Below are 21,741 nucleotides of genomic sequence, written 5' to 3' on the forward strand. Positions count from 1 at the left end.
TCGTTATCATTTTCGCGCCATGGGAGGATTGGCCTACATTTAAACATTGATTTAACCACAGCTATAATCTCTTCGCTTTGACCTCCTATTGGCTGTGTTCCTCCGCGCTGAGACACGTGACTGGACAGTGAGTAGACCGTTGAGCGTCTGTCTGTCTGCCTGCGCGTGACGTGATGCACTACTTTCAGTCAACCGCCTAATTTATGTATTACATCGTTTGGAAGATGTGATTGCAAGGGAAAATAGTGATGTTAAAAGAGGAATAACAGCGAAACGTTTGCGCAGTTGCAGTGATGGTTTAATAACACGCGCTCTGTGGGATATAATCCGCGGTTTAAGGCTCGTTCCTGTGGTCAGCTCGCGCTTGTTTGATGGCGTGCTAGTTTATCTAGTCATTGACTAAATGAATATTCGATATCAGCTCTAGCCCGAGGATATCACACACTAACAAACATGTGTTTGTACTATAGTGTCAGACAGAGTAAATCGGTGTAAACGCGACTGTATTGTGGAGATCAGGGCAGAATGGCACCGTGGTGGATCACGGTCATCGCTTTACTGTGGGGTGAGTCCAACCTGCTCATGTTTAATGTTCATCTGCTCCATATAAATCCACGTCAATCCTCCAATAACAATAAGATAATTATGGAAATTGCATCATAACGCGCATTTTTGACATCCACCATGGGGGGAATATTCATTAATGTTCCACGTTAATAATTTAGTACATGAATCTGGTAATTCAGCATGGTAAATACTGTGCTGTCTACCTTGGTATTCCGTGAAGTACTTTAGAGTAGCGTGCAAATACCGCGGTATAAGAATATGGTATTCATTCAGAAGAACGATATTGAATGTTTTTGTTTAATATGTAATACATATTACGTATCATATGTTACTGGCCATGTTTTTTTGTTTCTATTTACCTTGTTTTTTTACATGTAAAAATTTGGCAGATGCTTTTATCCGAAGTGACTTGCATTGCATTTAAGTTATTTTGATCAGTTCATGCATTTCTTAGGAATCGAACCCACAACCTTACATAATTTTTGGGTGTATGTATGTAAATACATTGTGTTATGGTCATTCATGACCATATACCGGTATTAATATACTTTGGTATTATCATCCGATACATTGTTTTTTTGTGTGTGTACTACAGGCTATTTTTATTTTTTTTCATTACATAAATTTGAAAGACTAAAGCTTTGTGTTTTAGACACTTTGTACCGATTGGCCCTGAATTGACACAGGAGCTTAATACAATGCTTTATACAGTTCTGTGATCTCTTCATTCCCACTCATCAGTATAATAATGACTTCATAATGTACGTATAAGCTGTGCAGGATTTCCACTGGCAGGCCTGCTGCTCCGGTTGCGCTTTAATTACGTGTCTGATCCGCTTAAAGCTTCTGTTCTCTGGTCATCATTGGTGTGTGTGTGTGTGTGGTTACTTCCCATGAGTCACCGAAACTAGACTGACCTGCCAGAAGAGCCTGATGCCAGCCAAAAAACCCTTACAGAAATAACCAAAAAAAACACAGTTATAGTTATTGTCATAACATTAAACCAGAAATATATCTTTTAAAGAAATGATTCTGAAGCTTACTAAATTATAATGTTCTTCTTTCCTTTAAATAGTGTATAGAAGTGCAATAGTAACTAATACTATTGCCATAGTAGTTGTAGTAACGTGACACGTCAAGCGCTGTCATCTGCGTCCTGCAGAGACTAATACTGTGGGATTTCGGTTTAAACTAGTTTACAGTAAATTTTTGTTAGGGGAAACCTGTCAACACCAGTCTTGGACAACAGTACAGGTGACATCATACTTCTGTCAACACTCAACCACATTACAATAATAGTTTATCTGATGTAGTTTACATATCCGAGTGAGTCACACGGTGAGCTGATAAACTGTGGCAATAGTTTTGCATTGGATTCAGAAGTTTACCTTTTGCTACCTCCATGTCAAATCCAAAATCACATCTAAAATTCCCTTTTTATTTTATCAGTTAAAAGTAATGATTTCAAATAAACAAATTATTCTTGTTTAAAGAAAAAGAGTAGCGAGGAAATGAGTGAAGAAATGTTTTAGATGTAATTTAACCGTGTAAAGCTTGACATGAAATAATAGTTCGAAAAATCTAAAATAAAAAAATGATATTTTTAAATATAAAATAAAGCAAAAATATACAATTTGCTGCAGATGCTGATATTTATGTGGACAAAAAGTAATATGATGCTTGTAATGTAAATCACTGAGATCTTTTTAACTTGCATGAAAATCCTATCAATATCTGCCAATAATATGTCTTAGTAAGATAATGCTTAGTTTATGATCAAAGCTCTGTAGTTTTAAAACTTATAATGCAATACAATGATGATTGAGAGATGAACAATTTAACCTTTCTAAAAAGCCTGATGATCATATTTGATACTCAAGTAATAACATGGATAATCAAAAATACCAAAGTCTCTTCAGTCCAATTAAAATATTAATAATATCTAAGTTATTCTTATGTTTACTTGATAAAAATCAGTAAAGATTTCAGATCCAAGAGACATGTTAAGCACGAGCTGAAAAGTGGATGTTTGTACAATTAAACTTAAAGACTTTTACTTGCTAAAACAGTCTAAACTGGACTGGAGGAGATTGACAGGTTTATCAGATCATGTTCATCATTTAGAGGCCTTAGAAATTCATGGTTTAGTTCCTTTAGCAGAATGAGGAGGTGTGTAAAGAACCTCAGGTCTGCATAGGAAAATGAGTTCAGTCGTGACATCAGAGGCTGTAAAACATGGGCGTAGTCTGGCAGAATGGGATTACTGTTCGTTATGTAGACCCTTTTATTCAGAGATGCATTACAACACACACACACGGAGGGCGTGGGAACCAAACAGAGCCGGCGCGATTCATGAATACTAACTCCCGGGTCTGAATATGGGTCGATAGGAGTGCCGGGACCACGTTAGCTGATTATTAATGAGATGCAGAGTAAATCAGTGAATATTTATATATATATATATATATATATATATATATCACACAGTAGCATTTATTTTAATTATTCCGAATCAGCCAGCATGTATTTGACATCACTAGTAGGCGCGTTTCCATTACAGATTTGCGCAAAACTTTTGCCTTTTTTTTTTTTTCTCTAAATGTCGACAAAAAATGATTGTGAAATGACGGCGTTTCCATTAACTGATGTTATGCGACTAAAACTTCATTTTTCCTCTCGCGATAAGTAAAATCATTCCAAAAACCATGGTAACGGACGTTGGTAGGTTTATGTACTATATCCCAGCCACTGCACTGGCCATTATTATTAATCGCAGGAGATGTGTGAGTGTTTTCCAAGCATTAATGGTGAGGAACGACCCTTATAATACTTGTGAGCGGCACATATGAGGAGTTTCTGGGAGTTTCTCCCTCATTTCTGCTTCGAGGTCTTGATTGTGGCATTTCTTTGAGGTTTAGAATCCATTATTCCTGTAATTCTTTTGTCTTTTATGAATTTAATAAAGAACTCTGTCTCGTATTCTGTCCAAACACACCGCGTCATCTATGTCAGGTGACCTGTAAATGCGCAAAAACTGTTTCCATTGCAGTTTTGCGGAATATTTCTTTTTCGAATTGCCTGAAAAACCTCCTCATGCGAGCGGAAAAACTTTTTTGCGATAAATGGGAGTTCTTGCGAAATTGACGTGTTTCCATTGAGCGTATTTTCAATTCGCAATTTCAATTTGCGCAATTTGAAGGGTAATGGAAACGCAGCTACTGTCATGCAGTGTTATTTTATTATTGTTCAAATACTATTATTGTAGTTTTAGTAACACTTTATTTTGATGCTCCACCAACAGATATTCTACTGACTAGAAGTAACTTTGCAATTACATACTAGAGATCGACCGATAATCGGTTTTACCGATATTTGACCCGATATTTTAAGTATTTTCCCATAATAATTCTGATTATTTAAAAAAGACACGAAGGAAGTGAAATTGCAGGAATTACAGTAGCCTATTTAAAAAGTGTTAAATATAACAGTTTGTTTAGTTTAGTGCTGTTGTTATAATTGTTGTCAAAAACAGAAATAAACCAGTAAATAAATATCGGTTATCGGGCACGTAAACGCGCAAATAATTGATATCGGTTATAAAAAATAAAATAAAAATCGGTCGATCTCTACTATACTTATTCTACTAACCAGAGCTCTAACCTAACAGTCTACTAATAGTCTCATGCAGCTTTAAGTTAATGGTTATTTTATTTCAAGTAACTTTTTCTTTTTTTTTCTTTTTTTTTTATAGTTTTAGTTAATTATTATAACCCTGTTGTCATGGTGCCCCTCATTTAAGTGTGAATATTGTGCAGTGGGTCTGTCATTAGGGGCTTTCGCACCGGAGGAACCTTTTCATAGTTCCTAGAACTAGTGGTCGACCGATATGGGATGTTTAATGGCCGATGCCGATATTGAGAAAGCAATCTGGCCGATATGAGGCCAATACAATACATGTGAATAGAGTAAATGAGAGACATAAAGAATATTGGTGACCTAAATGAACATTATTGTACATAATAGGGCTGAACGATATTCTGTTTTAACATCGACATCGCGATGTGCGAATGAGCGATAGTCACATCGCCGGAACATGCGATGTGAAGGGTAACGTTAGTACCATAGTGTAAGAGAACGGTAGCACCAGGGTAGCACACAGTAAACACGAGTTTGTTGTATGGCTTTTTGCTGGGGTGACATACGCGTTCCGCGTGCCTGCACAGTGATTGGTTCGCTGTGCCGCGCTCACCGCTCAGAGCCAACATTCACTGGCAATCCTATAGCTAAATGCGCGACGAAGAGGATCCGCCGCAAAAAAGTCAAAATCAGCTATTTAGGACTACTACTAGCCTATTTCGTCTACAAAAATGAGGATGTTGACCAAAAAGAGGTAGGCTACTTTGCTGAAGTATTATAAAGTTGTGGATGGTTGTCTTTTTTAAAAAAAGTAGTTTTTTTTTCGTGTTCGCGTTTATGAGGAAAAAACAATGTTACGTGACATTACGGACGAGACCGTTATGAAAGCCGCACTAAAAGACTGCTTTAAAACTTTAACAGAGACCTCAAACAGAAATCACAAAGCCTTTCTTTAAAACGAATTTCGTTTTGTATTAATTGTATCTTCATTTTAATCAGTATTTCATTATACAATTTCCTGGATTTAGCCTAATAAATAAAAATTAAATATAGCAGCCAGCGCCTGAACTGGAGATTAAGCTATCATCCATGAACCGAAACTAAGCATAAAAAGGTAGCCTACTCGCCTCACACACCTAAAAATAATAATAATAATAGTAAAACATTTAGAAATATAACTATTATGTACAGAAATATCTCCTTTTAAACAGAACCATTAAATAAAAAAATCTGTATGAAAGGTGCATTTCTCCCGATCACTGCTGCGAAGATCGCGAGTCAGTATTGTCAACAGAAAACTTTTTTTATTAATAAACAATTAAAATGTCTCATTGTAATATTTTACATATTAATCATTACTTTTGCTGGTTGTGCCGTTTACATGAACGCGTCACTGAATCAGCACAGAAAACAATTTTTCGGGTCCTAGAACCTGAAGAATGTTAGGTCCTGTGTACAACGTTCACCGAATTCTGAGAGAAATATGTTTCTGGAATAAAATATTAAGTGGCCTTTTTGTTACTTCTAATGAAGCTTGCTTATAGTGAAATTATTAATAACATGGAATGGTAATTATTGACTTTAGCCTGGATTGATGGCTCGCAATATCGCGATATATATCGTTGCCAAAAAAAATATCGCAATGTAATTTTTTTCCAATATCGTGCAGCCCTAGTACATAATATTTATGCAATATTCTTTTTGCAATAACAAATATTTACTAAAAAAATTATTGCACTTTGCATTCCCTGGTGTTGGCTCTGTAAAGTTTTCCCACTAGGGTTTTTTTTTTTTTCTGTCCAGCCATTTAGCAGAATAAAAAATATATATATATATATAATTAGATTTTTTCAGTCACATAAATAATTACTGCTGCTTACTGCAGTTTACAAATAACATTTATCATTAATGAACCAATCTAAACAATATTCATAAATTAATGACAAAATAGTATGTGCAATTACATACATTTTATGTACAATGCATAGTTAAATATAAATCTCACATAGTTTATTTACACTGTTTACTTTAAACAGGTTGTTTTACTTTAAGTATATTTAAATAATAATGAGTTTAGTAATTTGAGTTTAATAATCTGTTTAGTTTTACTTGTTTGTTTCTTTGAAACGTTGCAAGCCGTCACATGTATTTGCATGACATACATGGACATATGAAAATGTATACTACACACGATATTACGCCAATCATGGATAAATAAATACAGTAGATTGGGAATAACATTTTTGAGGATTTATTTTCAAACGTATTATTATACTGTAGTGTTCTCCTCTCATCCACTGATCTGTAGTGCACGCCACGCGACCCAGCTTTTCCGTGCACGCGAGTCCGTGGGAAAACAGCGTCTAGTTTAAACGTAACCCGAGAACAACGCGCGTATCTGAGGAACAGCCAGTCACAGGATTTTTGACTGTTTGTGAGGTAAAATATTTTCAGTTTTGTTTGAATTGGTTTATATCACATCTGTGACCCCCACTGGAGCTACCGCTGGTCTGCGGATCTGACATGTCACGGTACTGTTTGAATAGACTTTGCTGCACGCCGGAATGTTATTGTGTGTAACACAATGTAGCGTCAGGTGCGAATGCGAATGGTCATTGGTCACTGTGTCTGTCAGATGTCTGCTTCACTTCTGAATGGCTTGTCTTACGTGCTGGGCGGAGCAGAGCGAGTGTATTCAGTTCATTCACGCTCGCTCTGTGGAAAAAAGCGCTAATGCAGTCACAAGCTGTTTTGAAATATATCGGCCAAACGGAAAGATTTATCGGCCGATGCCGATATCTAGAAAATTCCAAATATCGGCCGATATATCGACCTCGGCGATATATCGGTCGACCACTACCTAGAACTATTGCCGGAAGTTCCCGGATTTCAGCGCGTTCGCACCGCAGGAACTAGGAACGATTTTAGTTCAGAAACTCCTTTTGGAGGAACTAATTTACTCCTACTTCAGAGTCGGGTCTAAACCAGCACTAGGAACTACCAGTGACGTTAGTGTTCGCTGATTGGCCAAACGCACGTGGAAAAAAAAGGCTGTGTAAACATACGGATGTGATTATGTGTTTCTGCTCAGCAACACTGGACATCAACCATACGGCATACGCTAATAACTCTTCATTACTGTCTACTCTCTATGTATAACAGTTCTATCTAATAACATATGAGACAGGACTGTTAGACAGATCGTAAACTAATGAACACGGAGAATGCGAGCACTGTGTGACTCTGGGTCTGGCTTCTCGGCGCCGTCAAAATAAAAGTCCCAATAACATACAATAACAGCGGCTAACGTCACTTCAGAGTTCCTACGAATGCAACCAGAAAACGTTCCTAGGGGAACCATTAGTTCCACACCCTGGTGGCTTGTTCCTATACTAAGTTCCTAGAACTATCTGGTGCGAATGCCCCTATTTACTGACCTCATTCAGAAAACTGCTTTGCATGTATTGATCCTGGTGGTTAAAGGGTTAGTTCACCCAAAAATGAAAGTTCTGTCAGTAATTACTCTCCCCCAGCCCCGTAAGACTTTCGTTCATCTTCAGAACACAAATTAAGATTTTTTTGATAAAATCTGAGAGCTGTCTCACTTCTCCATAGGCTTCTCTGTTATTGAAACTTGCCGGCCCAGAAGTGACTTCAGTGGCTCAACCATAAGTTTATCAAGCGACGAGAATACTTTTTGTGCGCAAAAACAAACAAAAATAACAACTTTATTCAACTCTTCATTTTCTCATGTGTGGGCCTGTGAGTGAGTTCACGTTGTGCAACAGCGCAGCGCTTCTGGGTTATATGTCAGAACGTAGGCTCACTATTGGTCGACGCTGGTCATGTGTGTGATGCTGGCCAATAGTGAGCCTCCATTCTGATGTACAAGTTGAGCCACTGTAGTCACTTGGACTATTTTAAACATTGTCTTTAATAACTTTCTAGGCCGGCAAGTTTCAATTACATAGAAGCCTATGGAGGAGTGAGACAGCTCTCAGATTTAATCAAAAATATCTTAATTTGTGTTCTGAAGATGAATGAAAGTCTTGCAGGGGTTGAACAACATGAGGGAGAGTAATTACTGACAGAGTTTTCATTTTTGGGTGAACAAAATCATTTTAATATTCAAACTGTGCATGGCACACTTATTTACTCCTTGTCTCTGTTTCTTTCGGTTGTGTGTTAGAGTTACAGTGGTGTGTGTGCCGTGAGGTCACTCTTCCCGCCGGTCCGCTCTACCGGGTCGCCGGATTCTCGCTGTCTCTGCCCTGCACAGTTTCAGGATACGAAGGCCCGCGGACGCAGGAGTTCGAGTGGTACCTGTACCGGGAGGATGCTGGGGGTCGGCAGATCGCTGTGGTGTCCACGCGAGACGCTGGGTTTCCGTACGCACCGTTCCAGGGTCGTGTGCAGGCGGGCGAGGTTCGGGTCGAGAGGGACTCGGGCGATAAAGCCAGACTGATAATCCAGAGGCTTCGTCCAGATGATCAGGGCCGTTACGAGTGTTACACGCCCAGCACTGACACGCGCTTCCTGGGGAACTACAGTTCATCAGTGGACGTCAAAGGTAGGTGGTGTATCAGGGGCGGGTCAAAAATATGACATGAAAACATTCCAGTTTCACTTTATTTAGCCGATCTGGAAGGCGTGCTGTCTAACGCTAACCAATCAGACCTCAGGAGATGCCCCAAATACAGCAATAACCAATCAGACCTCAGGAAACGCCCCAAATACAGCAATAACCAATCAGACCTCAGGAAACGCCCCAAATACAGCAATAACCAATCAGACCTCAGGAAACGCCCCAAATACAGCAATAACCAATCAGACCTCAGGAAACGCCCCAAATACAGCAATAACCAATCAGACCTCAGGAGATGCCCCAAATACAGCAATAACCAATCAGACCTCAGGAAACGCCCCAAATACAGCAATAACCAATCAGACCTCAGGAAACGCCCCAAATACAGCAATAACCAATCAGACCTCAGGAAACGCCCCAAATACAGCATTAACCAATCAGACCTCAGGAAACGCCCCAAATACAGCAATAACCAATCAGACCTCAGGAAACGCCCCAAATACAGCAATAACCAATCAGATCTCAGGAAACGCCCCAAATACAGCAATAACCAGTCAGATCTCAGGAAACGCCCCAAATACAGCAATAACCAATCAGATCTCAGGAAACGCCCCAAATACTGCAATAACCAATCAGACCTCAGGAAACGCCCCAAATACAGCAATAACCAATCAGATCTCAGGAAACGCCCCAAATACAGCAATAACCAGTCAGATCTCAGGAAACGCCCCAAATACAGCAATAACCAATCAGATCTCAGGAAACGCCCCAAATACAGCAATAACCAATCAGACCTCAGGAAACGCCCCAAATACAGCAATAACCAATCAGACCTCAGGAAACGCCCCAAATACAGCAATAACCAGTCAGATCTCAGGAAACGCCCCAAATACTGCAATAACCATTTAGACCTCAGGAAACGCCCCAAATACAGCAATAACCAATCAGACCTCAGGAAACGCCCCAAATACAGCAATAACCATTTAGACCTCAGGAAACGCTCCAAATACAGCAATAACCAATCAGATCTCAGGAAACGCCCCAAATACAGCAATAACCAATCAGACCTCAGGAAACGCCCCAAATACAGCAATAACCAATCAGACCTCAGGAAACGCCCCAAATACAGCAATAACCAATCAGACCTCAGGAAACGCCCCAAATACAGCAATAACCATTTAGACCTCAGGAAACGCCCCAAATACAGCAATAACCAATCAGATCTCAGGAAACGCCCCAAATACAGCAATAACCAATCAGACCTCAGGAAACGCCCCAAATACAGCAATAACCAATCAGACCTCAGGAAACGCCCCAAATACAGCAATAACCAGTCAGATCTCAGGAAACGCCCCAAATACAGCAATAACCAATCAGATCTCAGGAAACGCCCCAAATACAGCAATAACCAATCAGACCTCAGGAAACGCCCCAAATACAGCAATAACCAATCAGACCTCAGGAAACGCCCCAAATACAGCAATAACCAATCAGACCTCAGGAAACGCCCCAAATACTGCAATAACCAATCAGACCTCAGGAAACGCCCCAAATACTGCAATAACCAATCAGACCTCAGGAAACGCCCCAAATACAGCAATAACCAATCAGACCTCAGGAAACGCCCCAAATACTGCAATAACCAATCAGACCTCAGGAAACGCCCCAAATACTGCAATAACCAATCAGACCTCAGGAAACGCCCCAAATACAGCAATAACCAATCAGAAAAAAAGATAAATATATTTTTTAAAGTCAGGGCATTTTCATGATCAATCGTCGCTGTCACGAACAAGTACTCGATCACTCTTGCCCATCCCTAATTCAGATGAAAAACGGTCTTTTAATTTGTACTAATATTACACAATTTTTACTGTATTTTTGATCAAATAAATGCAGCCTTGGTGAGCAGAAGAGACTTTAAAAAAAAAAAAAAAAAAAAACATTTCCAAACTTTAACAGGTACTGTATATTAAACATGAAATTAAGAAATCTGTTTCTTATTTCTGCAGTCATTCCAGATACGCTGCTGATAACACACTCGCGGATTCTGAGTGGCCAGCCTGTGACCGAAGGCACGGAGCTTCAGCTCACATGCGCAGCTTCCGTCCAATCGGATCAGCACACTCACGTTTCCGTCACGTTCGGCGTGCGAAGCAGCAGGGGGGTGGAGTCACTGGGTCACAACCTGAAGGAAATAATCGCCATCGACCGCGAGCTGCGCGTGACTCCGGGCCACAGCGGCGGATACGGGAAGAGATACAGAGATGGAGAGATCGCTCTGGAAAAGCGTAAAGGGGACGGAGCCAGGGATCTGTACGTGATGAAGATGAGCGCTCTCGCCCCGGGGGATTCTGGGTCGTATTTCTGCGAGGCTGTGCAGTGGATCAGAGATCCGGATGGCAAATGGGAACGCATCGCGCAGAGGACCATGGAGCTCGGGAATCTCACCGTTCAACCACTTGGTTAGTAACAACCTCTCTTATTTAAGCTATTCGTTTATGTAAAACTTCTTGAAGTCCCCCTGGAGTCACTGATTTTATCTCTGAAAACTCACCAAAATGACATATTTAAACGTTTTGTTCTTTAAAAAAAAAAATCTTCATGCCTTTAAAATATCTTGAATGTAACTCGACACCCTTGCCTCATTTAGTATGCGCGGTTCTATGAATATGCAAATGAGCCCCGCCTCCACTCACTCACTCAGCTCAGAGATCCACTGGTTGACGATCACACGTTGATCTGATTGGTTACAAGGTAGTTTGTGACGTCAAAAACCAGCGATTTCAAAGCGTGTTTTTGAGACTGTCTTTGGTTCACTGCAGTTTTAAGGAGGAAATACTCAGCAATGGTGTCGACTTATGAACTTACACATGGCGTGTCTTAAAGCATATTAAAAACACCACATAGACACATAAACAACATTAAAAGCTGGATTTTCACCTCAGGGGGACTTTTAACTTAACTTACATTTGCAATTCCATGCTTTTGCCTGTAGTTTCTTGCCTTAAAGACCCAAAAGAAATTATTTTCTTGGACGTATTTCCTACTGAAACAGGAATCTGATAGGGCTGTAGTCAACCAAAGAAATGCTTAGTCGACCAAAGTCCTGTCCTGCGCAACGATTAGTCGACTAAAAAAAAAAAAAAGACGCGATGTTTTGCATTTTGATTGAACATTTATTAAACAATTGTCAGAGCATTTATAAAACAACGAATACACTTTTTTAAAATTGTTTTTATTGACACCTGGGAATGGGATCCCCCGCGAAACGGTTCTCATTCGCGCTTGAATAAGGCCGGCGACACACTGGCTGCTGGCATGGGAGTCTCAGCTGCTGTGGCTGTCTGTTTTTATTTCGGCTCCCATGTTAACAGGTTGGAGTTTGCACACTGCCTGCGTGAGACAGCGTCTCAGGCGCGGCTCGAGCCACGCGGAAAACGCGTGCATGTTATAATAGAACCGACTCTGTGATCCAGCAAACAGAGTTTGTATGGACCGAAGTGCATGTCTGAGCTTACTGCTGCTGTTGCTTTGACATTGTGGAAAATAGATTAATAGAAACAAAATGTATTAGACTTTTTACCCTTATTATAAATCTAAATTAATATCGTTTTTAATTTAGGCTAACTTAATTTCGTTTTTCTTTATTTAAATTTCGTTTTTCTTTTATTTAAATTTCGTTTTTCTTTATTTAAATTTCGTTTTTTTCTTTATTTAAATTTCGTTTTTTTCTTTATTTAAATTTTGTTTTTTTCTTTATTTAAATTTCGTTTTTCTCTATTTAAATCTACCCTTTACTGTGTCAGTAATTTGTTAGTCAGAACAATATTAGACTACCTTAAAAGTATTGCTTAAGTTAAAGAATATAAGCCCTGCTCGCGTGAGGTGCGCCGCTTCCAGCTCGCGCTGTTCTCTGGTTTACTATTAATTCTGAACGTGTCGCGTCTCGCGTGTCTGTCTATGCACCAAATGCGACACAGCACTCCCTTGTGAAGTCGATTGGATGAACGGTTCTCGAAATAATTAAAATGCAAACGGACAGACAGACACACAGAGATTACTATTCCTTACTGAGCGCGAAGCAGCAGTGCAGCCAGCCACAGGTGCGGTTCCCGAGTGTTCTACGTGGTGCGCTAAACTGTGGCGCTGTTACAAAATAGCCTAAATTAAAGCATTGAAAGTTGGGGATAAAACATAGGCTAATTATATTTAGAATACAGTAATATATAACTGCTTATAAAGGAATAAATATCAAGGAGTAAATCAATGAAAATTTCTTTATTGGTAAAAAAAAAAAAAAAAAAGCAACTGGTCGACCAATGAGAATGTCAGTCGACCAGGACGGCATTGACCGATTAGTCGACTAAACGACTAAAGTTGACAGCCCTAGAATCTGATGCTGGTCATATTGAAGAATGGTAAAATAATTGCATTCTTCCAACATGTTCAGTGAGCGATTGCTCTTTAAAAGACTATTAATGTAATACATTTAGTTTTGTTAAAGTACAACTAAAGAATTAAAGTTTAAAAATCTTCCATTTAATCACACTGGCTTAATTAAATCTGCCATGCATTGCTTTCATGTTAATGAACCGCTATTGACTGAGAGGCGTTTTAAAGTTTACCGGGTGTGTGTGATTGATTGAGACGCTGTCGGATACGAAGCATCTGCTAGCTTTGGCACGGGCGTCTGCTCTCGCTCATCTTAAAGTGTAAACATCTCATGACTGTACAAGCTGCTTTGGATGTTGTTTACTGTAGCAACTAGATCACAGAAAATCTCTTGGGTTTATTTTCTGTACTTTGGATGCGAGTCAAACTTTTGGATATGTGCAGTGTAAATGCAGGCTGATTTAATCTCCTATAAAAACCCTTGACATCCTTGGAAACTACATTATGGTGCAGCATTAATGGGTAACACTTTATTTTACATTGTCATTGTTACATAATGTTACATGTAGTTACTATAGTAATAACAGTAAATTAAGCATAATTACATGCAACTAACCCTAAACCAAACCCTAATCCTAACCCTACAGTACATGTAGTTACTCAATATTACTCGGTACTTAAATGTATAATTACACTGTAATAATGACACCTTAAAATAAAGTGTAACCCATTAATGTTAATTAACCTTAGAAATAATAAGAAGTGTGGGTTAGCAGGGCTGGGAATTATCGCAAGCTTGCGAATCAAAATCAGTCTCGATTCGTTATCAATTCTTATGGATATATATATCAAGTACATGTACATTTTTCTTAAGGTATTTCATTTATGTATTATGTGACCTATCAGTTACACTTATCAGTTATGGCATACACACTGATATGCTGATAACCAAACAAGAAAGGAAACAAAATAAGACACAATACTCTTGCTTCAGTCAAATTTAAATAAATGCAGTAAACAAAAAGAATGTAATATTTAAATAAATAAAAAATGACAATTAAACATTGACAACATTCAAAGGTGTTACGCCAGACTAGACCTATTAAAGATTCTTAGCAAGAAACACTATCAACATTTTTGGGTATGGTGTTGCGTTGAATAGCGTTGCTTTTATAGACGTTTGTTTCGTCTGGCCGCTGGTACTTTATGACTGAGCAGTTTTGTTTTTAACCATCTCATACTGTAGTTTAAGATAAGTGTTTAATTGATTTTAAGTTTATAATAACTTTGCTTTTCATTTATTACTTAAAGCTCAGTTTAAGTTTTTCGATAGCAGCTACTACATTAAAAACTACTTGCCTAACTGATAAAGTTCACACATTATTTAAAACAAGTGAACAGTCAGTAATAAAATAAGAACAAATACACAAATTACAAGCAGAGATGAACACTAAATAACAAAGTTTACAAAGTCTAACAGTATATTCAGAAATTAATAATTAAGCCTAAATGTAAAATAACACTATTTGTCACTGTATAAATTAAATGTAGTTTAATCTTTGTTAAAGCTGTATTTTATTGTTTTATTTATATCAATGACACAATGACTCTCTCTCTCTGACTCTCTCTCTCTCTCTCTCTCTCTGCGCTTCGAGTGTGTGTGGCTGTGCGCACAGATAACGCGCAAGTCCCGGTTTTCGGCTCTTCTTCCGCGATTAAAATTGTTTGAATGTGTAAATTGGCAAGACAATACACGTCCAAATTATGAACTTTCACTCTATGATGGTTAAATTTAGCAGTAAATCACATGCGTGCCGAACCGAATCTAGTGCGATCCGTTCCACCCCTAGCGCGTTATCTCGTTGAATATCATTGGCAGAATCGTAGAAATGCAGGATTAAGATTGCATGGGGGGTTGAATCGAGATCGCGATCTTTTACCGATTAATTCAGCTGCACGAAATACAGATTTTTATCATTTATTAATATTATTATCTGTCATGCTGTTGGCCATATGCCACTGCAGCAGACCATATTATGATTAATTGACTTTAATTTAAACGACGGATCGATCATGAGAATTTGTGAAAATTGACATCCCTAGAAAGAAGAATGTCATATACACCTAGGATGACTCGAGGGTGAGTAAATCATGGGCTAATTTTTGGGTGAACTATCCCTTTAAGAACGCGCATGTATGTGCCCTAGTGAGAAAGTGCTGCTGTTGTTGCTGTGAATTTAATAACCAGCTTGTGTGATTGTGTTTCCCCGTTCAGTGGACACTCTGAGCGTGCGCTCGGTTCCAGACGGTGACGTGTCTCTGCAGCCCGGCGCTCCTCTCAGCCTCACCTGTCAGGTAGGCTTGCTACGATAGTCTGTGTTGACGGTGTTACCAGTGTTCAGAAGCAAATGTAAAGCGAAATGTAAAATCGCCTATTTAAGCGAATTTGTACTGTTTTGTTGTTGTGTTTTTCATTAAGAATAATAGGCTAATGAACTCACCATTCAAACAATCCGCCCCTGAATTGGCGCTAATTTAAAAGCGAAACTAAAATGCACACACGTGCCTTCATATGGTGCGTGTCCACGGGCGCGGAGCGAGCAGAATAGAGCGAGCGTTTTCAATTCATTCCTATGGTAGGATTTAATTGAAACTGCTCGCTCTGCTCCGCATCATTATGAATGCCCGTGCGGATGTGCGCATTTTAGTTTCACTTTCAAATTAGAGATTTATAAGCCCCTGCCGGTGATACTGGTGTTGTCACATTTCGATTAACTGGTTTGAAAATATCTTATATACTGTCAGGTGACCGGCGTGGGCGCGTGGAACCGCTCGGCGCTGCTGGTTAAGTGGATGCGGCGCGGGCCGACCGGTGGCGTGGAGGTGGAGGTGTCTTGCGTGGGACCCGACGGCGTGGTCACATGGGGCGATGATGTCAGCAGAGCAGGGGGCGGCAGTATGGAGAAGGAGGCCGATGGGAAGTTTTCTCTGCGCCTGTTCTCCGTTCATCCCGCTGACGCCGGACTCTACCGGTGCGCTGTGAGCGTCTACGCCGGGAGACTAACGCCGGGACCGTCGAGTCCCGCAACGATAACGCAGAGATCGGAGTGGGTCGCTGTTAGCCTGAAGACTGACGGTGGGTGTTTATGTGCATTTATTTTTTATTTTTTGGACTTATGACCCAGACTTATTTTGATGAGCTTCATCGCACGCTGTGCTGAGAGTTTATTATGCTGTGTTTGTGTGTTTATGCACCGGTTCAGATGTGCGTGTGTCTGCCAGCGTCGATCTTCCTCGTCGCCCGCTCCTGAGACGCGGCAGTACGATCACGATGCTCTGCAACGTCTCTGTGGAAACTAGCGCTTCTTCACAAGTGGAGGTGCAGTGGCTTCAGAAGCCCAAGGAACCGGCGAGGAAAGACGTCACGTTTTCTGAGGACGCCACTGCACAACTCATAGCGACCCTGAGCTACGACGGGCTCACGCGCATCTACAGCAACGCTAGTGATCTGAGCGTCGACCGCGTGTCTGCAACGAGCTACAGGCTAAGAATCTTCTCGGCCCGTGAAGAGGATCAGGGACACTATCAGTGTCAAGCCGAGGTTTGGTTGCAGGATCCGCGCGGCGGATGGTATAATACAGGAGCGAGAGCAGAGTCCGAGACCGTACACCTGTACCTGTACGCTCGAGGTGAGCTTGATCTGTTGAATCTGTTTCTATACTAGTGTGGATGTGCAGGTTATATATATATATTAGGGCTGGGTATTGACACAAATTTCACAATTCGAGCATTAAAAATGGAAGAACATTAAAAATTGTAATGAATATGTAATATGGTGCATATATTTAGCAAAATGCTCCTCTCTAGAGTTAATTCTTCTCGCTGACTGACGAGTTTATGGCCACTGGATATGGTTTTTCTGAGGTAAATGTGACGTTACATGACATTGTTTACAAGCTGATTTACTGACGTCTTTCCACGGTTGAAACACTGATTGGGCGATTCCATGTCACATGATACGGACTTCGATAAGTTGTGCTCTACCTTTTAACACACTTTCAGATGCTCATTCATGTTCATCTCGTGCTGTAACTGGTGTTATTAAGGCGGAAGAGAAGATCATGTGCTTCTCTAGAGCTGAGCCAGAGCGATCTCACGCCACTGCGACAAAACTATTTATGTTTTTGAATTTCGTAAGAAAATGGACGTAATTTGAAATCTGAGACTTTGTTTCATATCAATAGTAACAAAGCACAAAGATTACTGCGATTTATTGGATGGGATGCGCTACAATGTTTCATTCATTCATCAACTGCAAACAGGATGACTAATCGATTCTTGGGATTTAAGAATCGATATCGGTTCGTAAAAATGAGAATTGATTAAAATCGAGAAATCGATATTTTTTTTACCCAGCCCTGATATATATACATTTTTCCATAAATTCAATACAACAATTGTGGTGATTGTTGTACTAAAAACCTATAAATGTGCAAGTTACCCATATTGTGCTTTAGGACGGCAGCTATCGATTATTTTCGAGTAATTGAGTGTTCTACTGATTATTCCATCGATTAATCAAGTAATCGGATAAAAAAAATTGTGGTAATAAAAATAAGTGACCAACAGCCTTTAAAATAACTTAAAATACAAATGCAGTCAAACCAAAATTTACTCAGACTCCTTCAACATTTCTCATGTTATCACACATAGTTTAGAAAATGGTAATAATATGAGCAGAACTCAGTTGATATTTGACTGGTTTTGTCCGTCCTTCTGTTAGACTGTCTCACACATGAATTATGTTGAATATCTGTCAGCTGTTAAATTTAACTACACAATTAGATAATACCAGTTTAGCTCAACCAATGACCAAGCAATGCTTCATTTTGTTCAGTCTGTGTGTAAAAAGAGCATTAGCATAATGTTTTTTTTTTCCACAGAGAAGCACAACACTTTAATCATTTAAATGCATGCAGATTACAGGTTCTTGTCATATTTTATTACCATTTTCTAAACTATAGTGAATAAACTGTGATAATGTGAGAAATGTTGACGGTGTCTGAGTAAATGTTGGTTTGACTGTATTTATTTAACTGAATCGCAGCCTTTATGATTTCACAATAGCACTATGCTATATTATGATTTTAAATGGTTTTAGATACATCGCGTAACCTTAGAAAACGGTGTAGTGTAATAATGCGGCTCATGGATTCTCGTCTGTGGATCGCATCACTTCCGGTGTTTTGCCGGTTACTCGACACTGGTTAAATCGCAATCGAGGATTTTGTAAAATCGAGTACTCGACTTCAATCGAGGAACCGTGGCGGCGCTAGTGTGCTTGCATGATCTGGTGAATGGAAAGACTGATTATTGATGTGTTTTCCTCCCCAGTTGCTGATCTTCTGCTCATTCCCCTCGTGGTCGGCGTGTCGTCGGCGCTGTTCGTGGGCGTGTTGATCATTGCAACGGTGACGTGTTGCTTCATGAAGAGACTGGCTAGACAGCGCTCTCGCATAAGGAAGTAGGAAGTATGAGACTTTCGTGGAAAACCTGTGAAAACATTCAACAAAGACTTGATTGGAGCAAAGAAAAACTGGTTTAAGGTGTTTCGGCAGACTTGACGTAATGTGCACTCACAATTGAAATGCTGAAAATGTACTGGATGCTCATGTTATATTAATCCATACGTGGATGGGAACAGTTGCATATACACAAATGCATGTAGATTCACTTCAAGCTGTGACATTGTGTTCTGCACTGTTTCTGTGTTTCTATTCGCTGAAAGGACGTCACATGGTGGATATAAACCACTCGCTCGGTTTCAACTAGAGCCTGAATGCAGTTGTGTTTCGGAGAACTAGCAGAACCACTAATAATAAACCCATCTGAAATCACTCACTGTTTTTACAGTGCTATAAAATGTGCTCATAATTCAGTGTTTTCTGTTGGTATAAAATACTTTTTATGGCATGCCATAGTTTTTCACCTTTTCACTTTTTGTATTCAAAAAGAATATTTGAAATACACAGAATATACTGAGCAGCTCCAGGCAAACGGGAGCGAACTCCTGCCAAACGCACGTTTGTTTCACAGTAATGTGTTCTTAAAGTTAGTTAATTCTTCTGTTCTACATTGTGAATGGTGAATTTTACAAAATTAAGAAATGTCCAGGTCATATTTGACTCCAAAATTTAAAGAAAAATTATTATATTTTCGGTCGTAATATTTTTTTTTTTTTTTTTTTTGCACAGTTTGCAACATATTTTTTATAGAAATTAAACCAATATAAAACAACAAATTAAAATTAATTTACAACCAAATGCCAAATTTCTTTTTCCAATTCGGTAATTCATCCGGGTTTGTTTACACATTCTAATTGTGTGTGTGTGTGTGTATATATATATATATATATATATATATATATGTATATATATATATATATATATATATATATATATATATATATATATGTATATATATATATATATATATATATATATATATATATATATATATATATATATATATTTGTATGTATATATAAATTCAATACAAACAATTGTACGTAGAAAATATCAAATAATATAATTTTGGAATTAAAAAATTGTTTTTTTTTTTCTTCTTTTTTTTTGCATTACAGTAATAAAAAATGTGTGTGAAAAGAATGTTTAAATAATGTGAAGAAACTCTTAAAAATGTGCAGAGAATCTTCAAAGGACGTTTTCTTGGCATTTTTGTGAAATTCACCTGAATAGAAGAAATATGAGTAATAACAAGGGCCCAATAAGCTTTGAGGAGTTCAGAGCGGCTGTTTACCTAGAAGGCTACAAAAATCAAATAACCGCTTAGAGAATTTATTAAAACAAAGCCACTTCACCTTATAAAGACACAGACCTGAGCGGAGAGAAGCTCTGGACACGAGGCTCTCCTCACACACTGATAAATGAACTCGTCGAGTCTCTACTTGAAATGCTGTTTAGCAGTAACATTTCCAACTGCACTTACAGGACCAAAGTGAGACCAGGACCAAATCGTGTGCGTTTGAAAACCCTCCTAATGTCAAACCGCTGTTCGGCATCGCTATAATTCGACTGTTTGGTGCATCTGGGTCATTCTACAAAAACAGGTGCCTTTCGTGTCCATCGTTAGCAATGAAATCAAGAGTTGAAGTTTGTGTTTCCGGGATAAAATATTGTGCCGTTCTGTAAGTGAACTCTGCCTAGGATCTAAAACTATCTGAAATAGTCAAACCTGTGACTGTAATCAATTTTACATAGTAAATATTTTTGAAAAATGTATGTTTTTAGAAATATGACCCACTTACCCTGTTTTAAAGGCATCGTTATAGAAGGACCCATTTGTTAAAATAGCACTGACTGTTTTTTTTTCTTTGTCTTTTGAAGGAATGGATAATACGAGTGTTATTACAGATGCATATTATTCTACTGTCTTCATTTTCTCCATGCATTCACCAAAATATGGGTTCGTAACCTGCAAGACGGTAGGTTAGATGGACGGATGAGAGATGTGTGTCGTGGTTGTGATGTCGGTCTCTGGGATTGGACGAATGTGAAAGCCACATTAACATCAGGGATTCTGTGTTTCTCTGCTTATTTACAGCGTTCAGTCGCTGAAATCTGATTTATCCTCTTACGTCACGTGACCAAACGCTGAATGACAGAATATTCTCTGGATATTAATCCTCTTGTTTACGGGCTGAAGCGTCTCGTGTCATGCTGACTTGATGCAGTTGTCCTGTTTCAGACAGAAGCCATCTTGTTCTCGGTCCTCAGTTGTGCTGTTTTATGATTTCATTTGCAGCATTTACACGCCGTGATGAACCGTGCGTGAACTGTGTGGTCGATCCTGACCAACAAGACGACGTCAAAACGTGTCGAACGATGTTTGCTTGAATTTGGCTCAAAGTTGTAGGATGAGATTAAATGTTTTTTTTGGTAACACTTTACAATAAGGTTTGTTAGCTAACATGAGCTAATAATGAACTGCACGTATACAGCATTTATTCATCTTTGTTAATGTTAATTTCAACATTTATTAATACTTTATTAAAATCTTGTTTACGTTAGTTAATGCACTGTGAGCTAACAATGAACAGCTGTATCTTTTATTAACTAACGTTAACAAATACAGTCACAAAACGTTGACTACTGTATATTAGGATGCTGGACTTGGGAGGCCGTTCATGTCCAATTTCCGACTAAGAACTTCCGACTAGGAAACTCCAATTTCCGACTAAGAACTTCCGACTAGGAAACTCCAATTTCCAACTAAGAACTTCCGACTAGGAAACTCCAATTTCCAACTAGGAATTTTCGATGTAGAAAACTCGCGTTTACGATAATTCTGATCTCATGTGATGGCAGCATTACATGCCTGTATATTGTGATTTGTGCTGATGTGGAAAAATAATAAACAATAGTTTCATCTCAGAACGTCCAATTTCCAACTAGGAATTTCCAACTTCAGAAATCAGATGATATCAGAACTTGTGACATGAAATAATCAGAAAAGAACGTTTCATCATTTAAAACCTT

General features: G+C 38.9%; 1 protein-coding gene across 1 annotated transcript; it reads left to right on the plus strand.

Annotated features, from left to right (window-relative positions):
- The first annotated feature begins 94 nt into the window (after window positions 1-94).
- igsf8 (immunoglobulin superfamily, member 8) lies at window positions 95-19,468 on the plus strand. Its single transcript, XM_084425692.1, has 7 exons — window positions 95-565; window positions 8,393-8,773; window positions 10,801-11,253; window positions 15,459-15,538; window positions 15,989-16,319; window positions 16,447-16,872; window positions 18,578-19,468. Exons 1-7 carry the CDS (start codon window positions 526-528, stop codon window positions 18,709-18,711), a joined length of 1,845 nt encoding a protein of 614 aa, XP_084281818.1. The 5' UTR covers window positions 95-525; the 3' UTR covers window positions 18,712-19,468.
- Window positions 19,469-21,741: the final 2,273 nt, after the last annotated feature.

Source organism: Rutilus rutilus, assembly GCF_951802725.1.
Source record: "Rutilus rutilus genome assembly, chromosome: 12".
NCBI lineage: Eukaryota > Metazoa > Chordata > Actinopteri > Cypriniformes > Leuciscidae > Rutilus > Rutilus rutilus.

Excerpts from the sequence above, each read along its gene's own strand:
- igsf8 (XM_084425692.1), top strand. The coding sequence starts at position 526 with ATGGCACCGTGGTGGATCACGGTCATCGCTTTACTGTGGG. Across the intron at positions 11,254-15,458 it reads TCTCACCGTTCAACCACTTG|TGGACACTCTGAGCGTGCGC; the intron begins GTTAGTAACAAC and ends TTCCCCGTTCAG. Across the intron at positions 16,873-18,577 it reads CCTGTACCTGTACGCTCGAG|TTGCTGATCTTCTGCTCATT; the intron begins GTGAGCTTGATC and ends TTTCCTCCCCAG.